Below are 14,595 nucleotides of genomic sequence, written 5' to 3' on the forward strand. Positions count from 1 at the left end.
GGAGAGGAAAAATATACCAAAATCACCAGGGTTTCTATTCCTGATTATCTAGCAACAAATGCTATTTTTGTGGACCATGCATGCCAAGATCATCTCATAAACAGTACTTGGAATTTTTAAAAAGTGCCAGGCAGGAGAGGAAGTGCATCAATCAGATCCTGTTTAGGTCTAGGTTTGTCACTCCAATATGTTAAACATATTTTAAATACATTTTGTTTTTAAAAAGTAGGATCAGGGTATATTTTGGAAAGAGCTACAAGTCAGACACTGGATATTTCTGGATTGCAAACAATGAAATGTAATGGATACCTATTGATCCATAGATGATCAAAAACCATGCCTACAAGATCAAAAAGAAATTGCAAGACTACATTGTTGTCATAATTAATGCCAGAATTTCCAAGAGTTGATGGATTGATTTTGCCTTTGCCCAACCTGAAATTAATATGGGAACAGTTTTGTTTTCATAGTTAAATTCCAGTACACAATTCAGGACAACCACTAGAGTCTACTAGCTTTGTCAAAAACAGAACTACACAGATATGCAATTCCACAACACACCAAACACTCACTTCACTCTGCAATTGAAAAATGCAACATGCCGCTCACCATGACTCATTCACATCAGAGCAAGTAAGGCAGCTAAGGGAACATAATTTTTCACACGTGACAGCAGTGGTTCAATCAATACAATTGTATTTTGATTTGATCATTTGTTCAATGATCAACTGTGTTAAAGCTGCAAATGTACAATTGTGGATGGAGTTGACACCAGCTCACCCAGCAACCACAAAACGGATTCTGGTATTAGAGTCCGCATGTAACATCTGCCATTGAGAATTAGTCCATGTACATCTAACATTCTGGCAATGTGAAAGAACAAGGATTGTACTGAATAGTAAACACGTCTCAATTAAAGAGGCATAACAGTCAGGATAACCATCTGAAATGAATATGGGAACAGTTTGAGAATTTCTGGTCTAGGATTCAACTGAGATTAGAGTGGTAATAGTCAATTCCCTCACCATTTTTATACTGGGTCCTGACTTTCTTTACATTTCTAAATCTTTCAGAATCAGTAACTGTTCCATGCTTGTAACTTGGTATATACAATAGCAACCATAATAAAATATAGAATACAATAAATTATGTCTCCAGCATCAATTCATAAAGCTTCAAGTACAACAAAGATTCCATTTAAAAGCACCCTTAAGAGTTTTATCATTAATTTGCTACTAATGATAGTATAAAAGGATCTACTGTGAACATTCTATTTGGGTAACATTAAACTAAAATATCTAAGCCAGCAAGTGCATAATTCTACATTCAAGAGGAAACTTTAAAAGGCGACCAACTACAGCGCCAAAGGGAAAAGTTACTCAAGACAGGGTTCATAATTCAAACATGCTCAATTCTTGTAATATACTTCCTTACTAGGCATTAATGACCTATGAAATCTGTTAATTACAAATGGAGATTTACATTAAGCACAAAATTCTTCTACATATAAACTCATATACAAGCCAAGCAAGGAAAACTACTAATGAGATTTAGCAGGGTATCTGACCAACTACTAGATATCCTTGGGCTTATTTTTCAATAACCATGGTTTTGTCTTGCATACATCACAAAAAACGAAAAATGTTTTAATTGTAAGCAATTTGAAAAAGTAACCCTTACTCCACCCCATAATATTGGACTAAAATTCCAAACATAGAAAATTAAAAGCATAGCCTTCAATCATTCATCAACTGTGCTGGGTTTTCTCGGTATCAGAATTGAGGTATAGCAGTACTATTAGGACAGTCAATATATTAACAGCAAAATTTGAATGAAAGCAGAAAGCAAAGTGAAAAGGAGCAGAAAACAGGTAGTTCATAGAAACAATTATCCAACTATGTGCAGTATTAATAAGACTTAGCTTTGGTTCTCTTAAAATGAAAACATTACCACAGTTAAACTGGCATATAAAAAGTGAGGCAAAGACAAACCATGCAATGATGCACTAAGATAAAACACTTTACAAACTGCACATGAAAACGTCATCTTTTAGCATAGATAAAAAATAAAAATCAGCATGAGTGCCATTTTTCACACCCATTACTCAGGTTCATTTTACCATGGTTATATAAAATAAGGTTTTTGTCAATGGTTACTTGAGTGCAACACCCTGCAAAGCTCAACAGCTGTACTATGGACTTTGAAACTTGTGGTAATGCTGATCAATCCTTCATTTTGTGACCCAATGTGAACAGTACCATACAACCATTTTACAGTATAAAGTCTAGACCAAACAATATCCCATTTCCCACTGCACAGAGGGGCTCAAAGACAGCAAGGAGAGATTGTACAAATGGTAAATCCAACTGGATATGTACTGAAAATTGATCTAAAAGGCATCTGCATTTCCCATCATAACTTGCTACTTCATAGTTGCTTTTAAATTGGAGCAGTTTTAATTCAGATTCCAGGAAACTAGGATCTGAGCCAACCCCTGGTAATCCTGGCTCATTCATACCAACAGCAGACTTCGCTGCATCGGTTTTAGGTGTCTGCTGCTGGGATGCCTGCTCACAGACGCTAGTCTACTGCCAGGAGAACAGCTCGGTTTAGTCAAACAGCCGAAGCCGGCTCATGCTCACTGGTCTCCCAAAAATCACATTAAAACAGCTCCAATGTAAAAGCAGCTCAACTTGTAATTTTTAAATGCTGCAGTTTCATTTATATAACCCAAAGTGCAGGTTACATATTCTTAAAGCAGAATGTTCAACTCAAGAAAGCGGTGTTACAATTTGCTGGTTACTAGGAATAAAATGTAACCTTTAGTACACGTGCATACAAGTCAGCTCTTATGGTTACAGTAACCAAGACATTTTCTAGGAGCTATATTCTGCTACAATGACAATTATGCAAAAAATATCAAGATCAGTAATAGAAGAGTTACTTTCATGTTAGTTGAATGAAATAGCAAATTACTAGACTTTATAACAATTAATGATTGGCCTATTTTTTTAAAAAGGCACATTGAATGTTCTACCAGGAAAAGCAAGATTTTGTTCACTGTATTTGAGATAATCATCTGCAGAAGCATGCTAGACTCCTAGCACAAGAATTTGAGAGCTGGAGCAGGAAACTCAAGTCATTTTTTCTCTTATGTTTTTATTGGTTTCCCTGTTCCACAACAAACTGCCAGCTCTGATCTGAATCCAACTCCCAGCTCGGATCTGAAACCAACAGTTAAGTGCCAGACCAGCCTGGGCTATCTCTCCCATTTTCTATTACTAAGGAAGCATCTAGGTTTTGCTTAATGCCTTCCCATAGAATTGTTTGGGAACTCAGCAGAGAACCTATAAATCACAACTAGTGTAGTTTTTCATTTAGTGGCAGTTGTCTCAACGTCCAAATGGCCAGTAAATACTAGGTGATGTAGAAACATTCATTAAAAGAATAATTTAAAGCAGAAATTTGAGCATATTTGGTAGAGTAAATACACACAAACTTGAAGCTCTGCTTTTGATTAACTTCACAAGATTACAGGAAAGCATTCAAGTTTGGGTCTGGGCAATTCAATGGGTAGAATACTTTAGGCTCTAGTATCTGTATTCAAACACAGAATGAATGACGGGGAAAACCACCAACTGACAGCAGATATGGATAGCAGCAATAGGTTTGATTTCACAAAGCTACCTAGAATTTACTAAGCTGTCAATCTCAGCAGATATGAAGGCACAGATGTGGAAAACAGTGGGAGTAGGCTTTTGGAGTTAAAGTAATAATGGGGCAGGGAGAGGAGTTATGGAGACAGTTGGTAGAGAAACGAGGCAGGATCATCGTTCAACATCATTATCTGGGAAAACAGAAGACGGTGAGGCCCAATAACATTAGATGCTCATTCTACCAAAATCTGGTGATAGATGGCAAAAAAGAATATATGCTCAAGTCTGTGCCTTTGGGCTTAATGGAGCAAAGCTGGGGCCATTCCAGGGGTAAATCGCTCAGGATGAGTCAGTTAAATGTTTTGCTGGGGACAAAAGCAAAAAGGTGGAAGCCAGGGAATGGTTTAAAAAGAGTTTATATGACATTCCAAATTCACACAAGGGCAACACAAACATTTTCATTAGCCTGAAAGTTCTTGGTAAATACAGTTTAATTATTTCTATTATAGCTGGATGGGGATCTGTCTGGCCGGTCAAAGTATTTGGCACCAAACAAACAATGAAGCCACCTCATTCAATTCCATACATTCTACTGATTGGAGTAGAGAGGTCACGTTAGATGGCAATCATGTCAATCACAGATATGGCCATCTCTGATCACTTCCTTGTATCGTTTGCCACCCACATTCCCCTGCCCCCTCCCAACCCCACTTCCTTCTGTGTCTGCCCCCTGGGAAAAAAACTCTAAGTCACTTACATCTGCACTTTCAAATTCCCAACTGTATCGCCTTTGGCCTTCCATTCACAACATTTCTGCAGCTACCAATCTGCTCAATCACACCCCCACCTTTGATACCCCTGTCTCCATTAAACCCATTACACTCTCTCTCGCTGGTCATTTCCCTTGGTAAGGCTCTAATCTCCACTCCCTTAAGTCCAAGGGACGCAGACTTGAACGTTTATGGGGACAACTGGTTTAGCCATTCAAGCACAAACACGTCAGGTTCCGTATGTACGCTAACACCCAGTTCTACATCACCATCACCTCCCTTGACCCTGCCACGCTCTCAGATTTGTCACACAGCTTGCCCTATATCCAGTATCTGATTAATATTAGTTGGAGAACATTTCTGTCCAAGTCCAGTCCAACCAGTCCTCTCCCTGGCAACTGTGAGGCTGAGCCAGACCGTTCACAATCTTGGTGGCATACTTGTCCCAGAGAAGAGCTTCCAATCACATACCACTCCATCACCAAGACCGTCTACCTTCCACCTTCATAATAATCGCCTGACTCTGACCCTACCTCAGCTCATCTGCTGCTGCTGAAACCCTCATCTATGCTTTTGTTGCCTCTCGACTTGACAATTCCAACGCTCTCCTGGCCGACCTCCCATCTTCCACACTACATAAACTAGAGCTCATCCAAAATTCTGCTGCCCATATCCTAACTCGCACCAACTCATTCACCCATCGCCTTCTCCACACTGACCTACATTGGCTCCTGGTCAATTTTAAAATGCTCATCCTGGTTTTCAAATCCCTCCTTTTGTAACCTCCTCCAGCCCCAACCCAGAGATTTCTGCGCTCCTCCAATTCTGGCCTCCTGCACATCCCCGATTTTAAATTGCTCCACCATTGGTGGCCTTGCCTTCAGCTGCCTAGGCACTAAGCTCTAGAATTCCCTACCTAAACCTATCCGCCGCGCTACCTCCTTAAAACCTACCTCTGACCAAACTTTTGGTCATATGTCTCAATATCTCCCTTATATGACTCTGAAATGATGTTTGACAACACTCCTATAAAAGCACCTTCTCCTTGGGACATTTTACTACATTAAGAGGTGCTATATAAAATGTTGTTGTTGATTGATACCCTGGATTAGTGGTTGAATGACAGCCAAGTCTGGGACAGGCCAGTGAAAGGACAAGGTTAAAGACAATGACAGACAGGAGCTCTCAATCATGGACTTGTATTTGGCTACATGGGCTCAGGACAAGTTAGTGTGAATCCAACAAGGAGACGAGAACTAAATCAACGTTTCCGATAGCATTTTGACATGCAAGTAGTGAGCAACTGTATTTCAAGGGTTTATTTTATGTTGAGGTAGTGCAGGAGAAGTGTCTGTTGTTCCAACAGTGAGGATAGTAAAGTTTGTGAATTACTAAATATACATTGCACTGTTTACCTATTCAAAGTTAAATTAATTAATTAGGTTTATATCCAGGGCTTTGCTCTAAAAAGTCTATATCCAATATACTAAAAGGAGGGCAATCATGAGGGCAGCTCAATCCTGCAAGCTGGAATACAGTGGCACAGGTTCCATGTTTGATCCTGGGGTCTCCTATTTATCAAGATATATTTGAAGATACAAAGCTGGTTTGGAGAAGATGCTGCTTACAGGAGTGGTCATTGACACTGAACTCTAGTGTAGATCATCACAACAATGGTCTTCAGTAATCTTAACTTTGCATCAACAGTATAAGCAATTCATGCAAAGTTGCCTTTATCTTCTGTAAAAATTTTGAAACTATGGCAACACCCTGTACCCCATCTCCATTAATTGAGGAGCAGAGGCCAGAAAATAGACCTCTGCATGTAGAGTGTTAACATCTCCTCCCCAAGTGTTGGGTGTAGCCCAACACATTCCTTAAATGACTGCTTAGATGTTTTTACCAGTCAGTGCAACAGCACTGTTTTTGTAGTAGTATTAACAGCACAACTTGCATTTATACCCATCAAACTACTGCTTCATATAAAAAGCGCTGAAAGCAAGGAAATCTTGCATTCTTCTACCAAGATATCCCTCACCTTGTTGAGCAGCATTTTAATCTGTGTGCCCACTTAAAACATGGATCAAATATCAGTGACATAGCACATTGACCAAGTAAACCAAGCTCAGTTGTTTTCTAGATGAGTTATTTAATGAACTTTCCTAGAGAAATATAATGCTCCAGAGATCCCATAGGAGCACAACATTCCTAGTACTTGAGGGAATCCCTTATCTCTATCTTATGCTAAATACTTACCATGTAGGAGTCTACATACTCCTAGCAAAAAATACTGAACTCGGAGAGGTTCAACAGAAAAAGGTTTAATTGTTGAGACTGCATGTTGAACACAAAAATGGCGTCAGAGACTACACCAAGTCCGACTGCCTTTCATCAGTCCACAGCTTCGACTGCTCCTCCCCCGCTCTGGGCTTAACTATGTTGCAGATTGAGTTTCTTAAAGGTGTGATCCTTCGTAAAGGCATGACGCCTGATTTATAGTCTACGGACCGAAAAGCGAATTGTGTCCTTTCTGTGATCGGTACGCCACACAGCTCCCCCCAGAATCCGCTAGTAGGGAGTGTACGAACCGGCGTGGTGGCTTGATGGCACGGCCGGAACGGCTCTTGGCGGTTGGTGTCGGGAGCGGGGCGGTCGGACGCGTCGGGCTCTTAGGCGGCCTGCCCCGCGGTGGGGGTTGGCCCACTTGAATGGGTTAGTCGGGCTCTAGGTGCGCCAGCTTGAGCCGGTCAACCGACACCTTGTCAGTTCTGCCGCCCACTTCGAGGAGGAAGAACTTGTTCCCCGTCTGGAGTACCTTGTAGGGTCCGTCGTATGGGGGCCGTAGAGGTCCTCGGTGGACGTCATGGCGCACGAAAACAAATTTGGCCATGTGCAGGCTAGGTGGTACGCGGGTTGCTGGTTCGCCGTGCCGGCCGGTGGGTACCGGAGCGAACTGTTGTGCTCGGTTGGCGAAAGCGCGGCGTTGCTGGTCAGCCGACCAGGGGGTCGTGGCGGTGGGCAGGAACTCTCCGGGTACGCGCAGCGGCTGGCCGTACACGAGTTCCGCCGCCGAAGCTTGCAGGTCTTCCTTGACCGCGGAGCGTAGGCCAAGTAGCACCCACGGGAGGCGGTCGATCCAAGCCTCGTCCTCGAGGCTGGCGCGGAGGGACGCCTTCATGGACCTGTGGAATCGCTCGCACAGTCCGTTGGCTTGGGGGTGGTAAGCTATGGTGCGGTGAACGGCCACCCCGAGGTTTCGGGCGATGGCGGCCCACAGATCAGAGGTGAACTGCGGGCCTCTATCCGACGTCATGTCGGAGGGGACGCCGAACCGAGCGACCCAGGTACCGATGAACGCCCTCGCGATGTCGGCGGACGTCAGTGGAATGGCCTCGGGCCAGCGGGTGGTACGGTCCACAATTGTCAGCAGGTGCCCGACTAGGTCGATGTGGACGTGGTCAAACCTTCTTTCTGGCACGGTGAACTCCTCGAGTGGGGCTTTGACGTGCTGGTGGATTTTGGCACGCTGGCAAGCTATGCAGGATCTGGACCAGACGCGCACATCTTTGCGCAGGCCGCGCCAGACAAATCGGTTGGGCACCAGTCTAATGGACGCGCGGGTGCCGGGGTGTGAGAGGCTGTGGACGATGTCGAACACCCGTTTTCGCCAGGACACCAGGGCGGGGTTGCGCCAAGGTGGTGTCGCATTTGACTGATGGCGGACGGGCCGCAGGCGGTCAGTCGCAGCCCTGGGAGGGTTGTGGGCGCGGAGAGCAGATCGGGGTCGGTGCGTTGCTCCGCTGCCAGTTGAGCATAGTCCACTGCCAGGTGGACGCCGTGGCGGGATAGGCAGTCGGCCACCATATTGTCTCGACCGGAGACGTGCCGGATGTCCGTGGCGAATTTGGTCACCGCGGCGAGCTGGCGTTGTTGCCTGGCTGACCACGGGTCCGCAGATTTTGCCATCGCGAATGTCAGGGGTTTGTGGTCGACAAACGCAGTGAAGGGGCGGCCCTCCCGCCCTCCAGAAGAAATCTAAAATGGCGGACTGCCAGGTACAGTGCGAGGAGCTCGCGGTCAAAGGCGCTGTATTTGGCCTCCGGGGGGGGGGGGGGGGCGCAGTTGGCGGCTGAAAAGGGCCAGCGGTTGCCAGGCCCCGTCGACCCACTGTTCGTACACGGCGCCGACCGCGTGGTCGGAGGCGTCCGTGGTGAGGGCCACCCTGGCGTTGGGCTGTGGGTGAGCGAGCATGGTGGCGTCGGTGAGCGCCTTTTTGGTCGAGTCGAAAGCGGTCAACATGTCCGCTAACCACTCGATCGCCATTCTGTCTTTCTTACCCCGGAGGGCTTCGTATTGGGGCTGCATGAGGTAGGCCGCTCCAGGAATGAAGCGGTTGTAAAAGTTGATCATCCCCAAGAACTACTGGAGGCCTTTGATGGTGGTAGGCCGGGGGAACTGCTGGACGGCTGGCACCTTGGCGGGCAGGGGAATGGCTCAGTCCTGCGTGATGTGGTGGCCGAGGAATTCGATCCTGCTGAGGCCGAATTGGCACTTGGCTGGGCTGATGATGAGCCCGTGCTCACTGAGCCGCTGGAACAGGGTGCGGAGGTGCTCGATGTGTTCCTGCTTGGAGGAACTAGCTACCAGGATGTCATCCAGGTAGACAAAGGAGGAACTTCAGGTCCCGGAGGACCGAGTCCATGAGCCGCTGGAAGGCCTGGGCCGCGTTTGAGGCCGAAGGGCATTCGGAGGAACTCGAATAGCCCAAAAGGGGTGATTATGGCCATCTTGGGAACGTCCGTGGGGTGGACTGGCACCTGATGGTAACCGCGCACCAGGTCGACTTGAGAAGACTGAGCGGCCGGCCAGTCTAGCCGAGAAGTCTTGAATGTGCGGTATGGGGTACCGATCCGGCGTGGTGGCGTCGTTTAGGCGCCGGTAGTCCCCACAGGGGCGCCACCCCCCGTCGGGTTTGGTGACGATGTGGAGTGGGGAGGCCCAGGGGCTGTTGGAGCGGCGGATGATGCCGAGCTGTTCCATTGTGGCGAACTCTGCCCACGCGATCTCCAGCTTGGCCGGGTCCAGCCTGCGGGCGTGGGCAAACACCGGTGGGCCTGTGGTGGGGATGAAGTGTTCCACCCAGTGCTTAGCAACTTTCGCGGAGAAGGTCGGGTTGGTGAGGGCTAGGAACTCAGCCAGGAGTGCTGAGTAGTCGTCCGTTAAGCGGGCGCAGCACTGCCACGCCATTTCGGCGGGTTGGGGGGGCCATGGCGCCCGGGATAGGTGACATGGTGTTCATGTCCACGAGGCGGCGCCGAGGCATGTCGACCAACAGGCAGTGGGCACACAGGAAATCCGCACCGAGGAGCGGGGAGAGCACCTTGGCGGTGATAAACTCCCAGTGGTAGCGGCGGCCTGCGAGGTCGATGGTGACGGTGCGGGTGCCGTACATCCGGATGTCGGTGCCGTTGGTGGCAGCCAGCGCAGGGTGCCTCGCTGGATCTCGAGGGCGGACGCAGGGATGATGCTGCGCTGCGCGCCCGTGTCGCATAGGAAATGGCGTCCGGAGGCGCTGTCTGTAACGTACAGCAGCGCGCCTGCTTGCCCCACGGCCATCGTGTAGGCCGGTGTGGGGGCGGTTGGAAACGTGCAGGGATGGCTGCAGCGGCGTGCCCGTGCGCCGAACCGGGTATGGAAGTAGCAGTAGCCCTGGGTCGGAGGGCTTGGGGGACGTGGGGGCCCTCGTGGCCGAGCTGTGTGGCCACGCGATAGAGGGTGGAGCGCGCACCGACGCTGCGGAGGCCAGGTCGGGGGTGACGGTGTGGTTGGAGCCGGCGGACAGGAGCTTATCGGCTTCGTCGGCCAGGGCCTCGAGGTCCGTGAGGCTGGACGCCACGATCGCCGGGCGGATGCTGGGAGGTAGTTGGCGGATAAAGAGTGTGCGGATAAAGAGCGTGCAGAAGAGGGAGCCGGGCGGTTTCTCGTCGGTCAGAGCAAGCATGTGTGAGAGCAAGTCTGACGGCGTGGAGTCACCGAGGCCCGGGAGGTGGCAGTTGCACACGAATTGGGAGGCTGTGAATTTTTTTTAAGGAGCGCGGCCTTGAGATGTGCGTACTTGCCTTCCTCCGAAGGGTTTTGTAGTGTTGTCCAGACTTTCGTGATTGTGGAGCTGCCTAGGGAGGCGAGGAGGTAGTCGTACATCGTTGCGTCGGCGGTGATGCCGCGGAGTCGGAATTGCGATTCGGCTTGAAGGAACCAGGCGGTGGCTAAGTTCTCCCAGAACTCCGGCAGCTTCACAGAAACTGCGTTTGTGTCCGCCATGGTTACGCTGAGTCGTCCTGAGCGTCAGGGTCACCAATGTAGGAGTCTACGTACTCCTAGCAAAAAATACTGAACTGGGAGAGGTTCAACAGAAAAGGTTTAATTGTTGAGACTGCATGTTGAACACAAAAATGGCGTCAAGAGACACCAAGTCCGACTGCCTTTCATCAGTCTACAGCTTCGACTGCTCCTCCCCTGCTCTGGGCTTAACTATGTTGCAGATCGAGTTTCTTAAAGGTGTGATCCTTCGTAAAGGCATGACGCCTGATTTATAGTCTACGGACCAAAAAGCGGATTGTGTCCTTTGTGATTGGTACGCCACAACCAAGCAGTAGATTTCGCAAACAGTGGTAACATTAAAAAATAAGTTAGTAAGATAATGACCCCATCCACCACACAAGTGGATTCTGATTAACCTGAATTTTGGCATTTTGTTTGTTTGCTTCTACTTTAGTAAGAGCAGAAAATAAAATCAACTCTTTGAAGGAAGTTACTAGATGAATCGGTTGTACATACTGGCAAGAATAAATAGACTCTTTCCCTTCCCACACCCCATCAATCTATATGACTCAGCTGGTTAAGCCGGAATGTAGCTGACCCATACAGATCAAAATGACCCAGTGTTCAATCATGATCTGTGCATCAGTAGGAGCACTACAATTGACTTCCATGCCCTGGAGTTTAGGGGCACAGATACATCCAACCAGTGTTCCTACTCCTGAACACTATCAAATAGCTGCTACAGGAAATGCACAGATCAGGGTCTGTTACGATGTACCCAATGAATGAATAACCTTTCAAAGTTGTCTAGGTTCAAACACAAAAGAATGACCATTAGGAAAAGGTACTGGAGGGTAAATGGCAATGGACCCAACAAAGAATCACCATCTTAGAAGAGGAAAAGGAGAAATTTTAAAAAAAGTATCAATTTAATAAAGGAAAGATAATAAATTGAGTGCCAAACCTGGGAACATACATGGATAGCCTCTGCTATATAGGATGCATACAATAATCTTTTGATGTAAGTGCTTGAAATGTCTATTTAAATTTGATGCCAACATTTACAATGGAAAAAGGAGGCCAGGTACATCAGTTTTGAATTAGTCAATATGGACACCAAACAGTATAGAACAAAAATAAACTAATACGTACGAGCTGCCCAGCAATTCAAAGGAGGCAGCACATCAGGCCAGGCACAGGCAAATTTCAATGCATAAATGCACTTATGCCACGTTTATATGAAGTAGTAGTTTTGTAATATAGCCAGAGGCTGCTGGTGCTGTGAACTGCCACCTTTGCATACAGCAGAGCAAAATTGTACAGGAAACAGAAACATAGAAGATAGGAGCAGGAGTAGGCCATTCGGCCCCTCGAGCCTGCTCCGCCATTCAATGAGATCATGGCTGATTATCCAAACTCAGTACCCTGACCCTGCCTTCTCCCCATATCCCTTAAGTCTTAAGAAATATATCCAACTCCTTCTTGAATATATTTAATGAATTGGCCTCAACTGTCTTCTGTGGTAGAGAATTCCACAGGTTCACCACTCTCTGGGTGAAGAAATTCCTCCTCATCTCAGTCCTAAATGGCCTACCCCTTATCCTTAGACTGTGACCCCTGGTTCTGGACTCCCCAACCATCGGGAACATCCTTCCTGCATCTAGTCTGTCTAGTCCTGTCAGAATTTTTAAAGTTTCAATGAGATCCCCTCTCATTCTTCTAAACTCCAGCGAGTACAAGCCCAATTGACCCAATCTCTCCTCATACGTCATTCCTGCCACCCCAGGTATCAGCCTGGTGAATCTTCGCTGCACTCCTTCCATGGCAAGAACATCCTTCCTCAGATAAGGTGACCAAATCTGCACACAATACTCAAGGTGTGGTCTCACCAAGGCCCTGTCCAACTGCAAGACATCCTTGTTCCTGTACTCAAACCCCCTCGCTACGAAGGCCAACATACCATTTGCCTTTTTAACCGCCTGCTGCATCTGCATGCTTACCTTCAGCGACTGGTGCACAAGGATGCCCAGGTCTCGTTGCACTTCCCCTTCTCCCAATCTATTGCCACAGATAATAATCTGCCTTCTTGTTTTTGACACCAATGTGGATAACCTCGCATGTATCCACTTTATATTGCATCTGCCATGCTTCTGCCCAATCACCCAACCTGTCCAAATCATCCTGGAGTTTCTCGGCATCCTCCTCACAGCACACACGCCCACCCAGCTTTGTGTCATCTGCAAACTTGGATATATTACATCTAGTTCCCTCGTCCAGATCATTAATATATATTGTGAATAGCTGGGGTCCAAGGACCGATTCCTGCGGTACCCCACTAGTCACTGCCTGCCACTCGGAAAAAGAGCTGTTTATTCCAACTCTTTGCTTTCTGTCTGCCAACCAGTTCTCTATCCAAGTCAATACCTTGCCCCCAATCCCATGTGTCTTAACTTTACACACTAATCTCTTATGCGGGACCTTGTCGAAAGCCTTCTGAAGGTCCAACTACACCACATCCACTGGTCCTCCCTTATCTATTTTACCAGTTACATCCTCAAAAAATTCCATTAGATTAGTCAAGCACGATTTACCTTTTGTAAATCCATGTTGACTTTATCCGATCCTGTCACTGTTTTCCAAGTGCTCTGCTATTACATCTTTTATAATGGACTCTAGCATTTTCCCCCACTACCAATGTCAGGCTTACCGGTCTGTAATACCCCATTTTCTCTCTACCACCTTTTTTGAACAGTGGGGTAACATTAGCTACCTGCCAATCCATGGGTACTGTTCCAGAGTCTATCGAATTTTGGAAGATGACCAGCAATGCATCTACTATTTCTAGGGCCACTTCCTTAAGTATCCTAGGATGTAGATTATCAGGCCCTGGGGATTTATCAGCCTTCAATCCCAATTTCTCCAACACCATTTCCCTACAAATACTGATTTCCATCAGTTCCTCCCTTTCATTAGACCCTATGTTCCCCGACATCTCTGGGAGGTTATTTGTGTCCTCCTTTGTGAAGACAGAACCAAAGTATGCATTTAATTGGTCTGCCATTTCTTTGTTCCCAATGATAAATTCCCCTGATTCTGACTGCAAGGGACCTACACTTGACTTCACCAATCTGTTTCTCTTCACATATCTATAAACGCTTTCGCAGTCAGTTTTTATGTTCCCTGCAAGCTTACTCTCATTCTATTTTCCCCATCTTAATTAATCCCTTTGTCCTCCTTTGTTGAATCCTAAACTGCTCCCAATCCTCAGGTTTGCTGCTTTTTCTGGCCAATTTATATGTCCTCTCCTTGGATCTTATGCTATCCCTAATGTCCCTCGTTAGCCACGGTTGAGTCACCTTTTTGTTTTATTTTTATGCCAAACTGGGATTAACAAATTCTGTAGTTCATCCATGCGATCTTTGAATATTTGCCATTGCCTATCCACCGTCAACCCTTTGAGTGACATTCCCCAATCAATCCTACCCAACTTGCGCCTCATACCATCGTACATTTCCTTTATTTAAATTCAGGACCCTAGTCCGAATCAACTACTTCACTCTCCATCTTAAATGAAGAATTCTATCATATTATGATCGCTCCGACCCAAGGAGCCTCGCACAAGATTGCTAATTAATCCTCTCTCATTACAGAATACCCAGTCTAAGATGGCCTGATCTCTGGTTGGTTCCTCGACATATTGGTCCAGGAAACTGTTAAGTCTGTGGGTTGTATTATAAATAATCACAGACTCCACTGTTAACAAAATAAAACACGTCTTTACTATTCAGAGGCTCGGGCGATTCTGCCCTAGTTAACGTATCACAACCCTTATATACTGGTGTGGTCAC

At 46.7% G+C, this 14,595-nt stretch overlaps 1 protein-coding gene across 9 annotated transcripts in view; it reads right to left on the reverse strand.

The window, feature by feature from the left end:
* atl2 (atlastin GTPase 2) overlaps positions 1–14,595 on the reverse strand; it is a 118,454-nt gene that overhangs the window by 50,356 nt on the left and 53,503 nt on the right. Inside the window, exon 1 of one of the 9 annotated variants that reach the window (XM_085981903.1) lies at positions 610–637. The exons of the other annotated variants lie outside the window; for them this stretch is intronic. Within the exon in view, the coding sequence (XP_085838029.1) occupies positions 610–612 (3 nt within the window). The 5' untranslated portion in view covers positions 613–637. Of the gene's footprint in view, positions 1–609; positions 638–14,595 lie in introns of those variants that run through there. 9 annotated transcript variants of the gene reach the window in all.

This window comes from Somniosus microcephalus, chromosome 3 (assembly GCF_052327205.1).
Source record: "Somniosus microcephalus isolate GS21.2 chromosome 3, FLI_Smic_1.0, whole genome shotgun sequence".
Classification (NCBI taxonomy): Eukaryota; Metazoa; Chordata; class Chondrichthyes; order Squaliformes; family Somniosidae; genus Somniosus; species Somniosus microcephalus.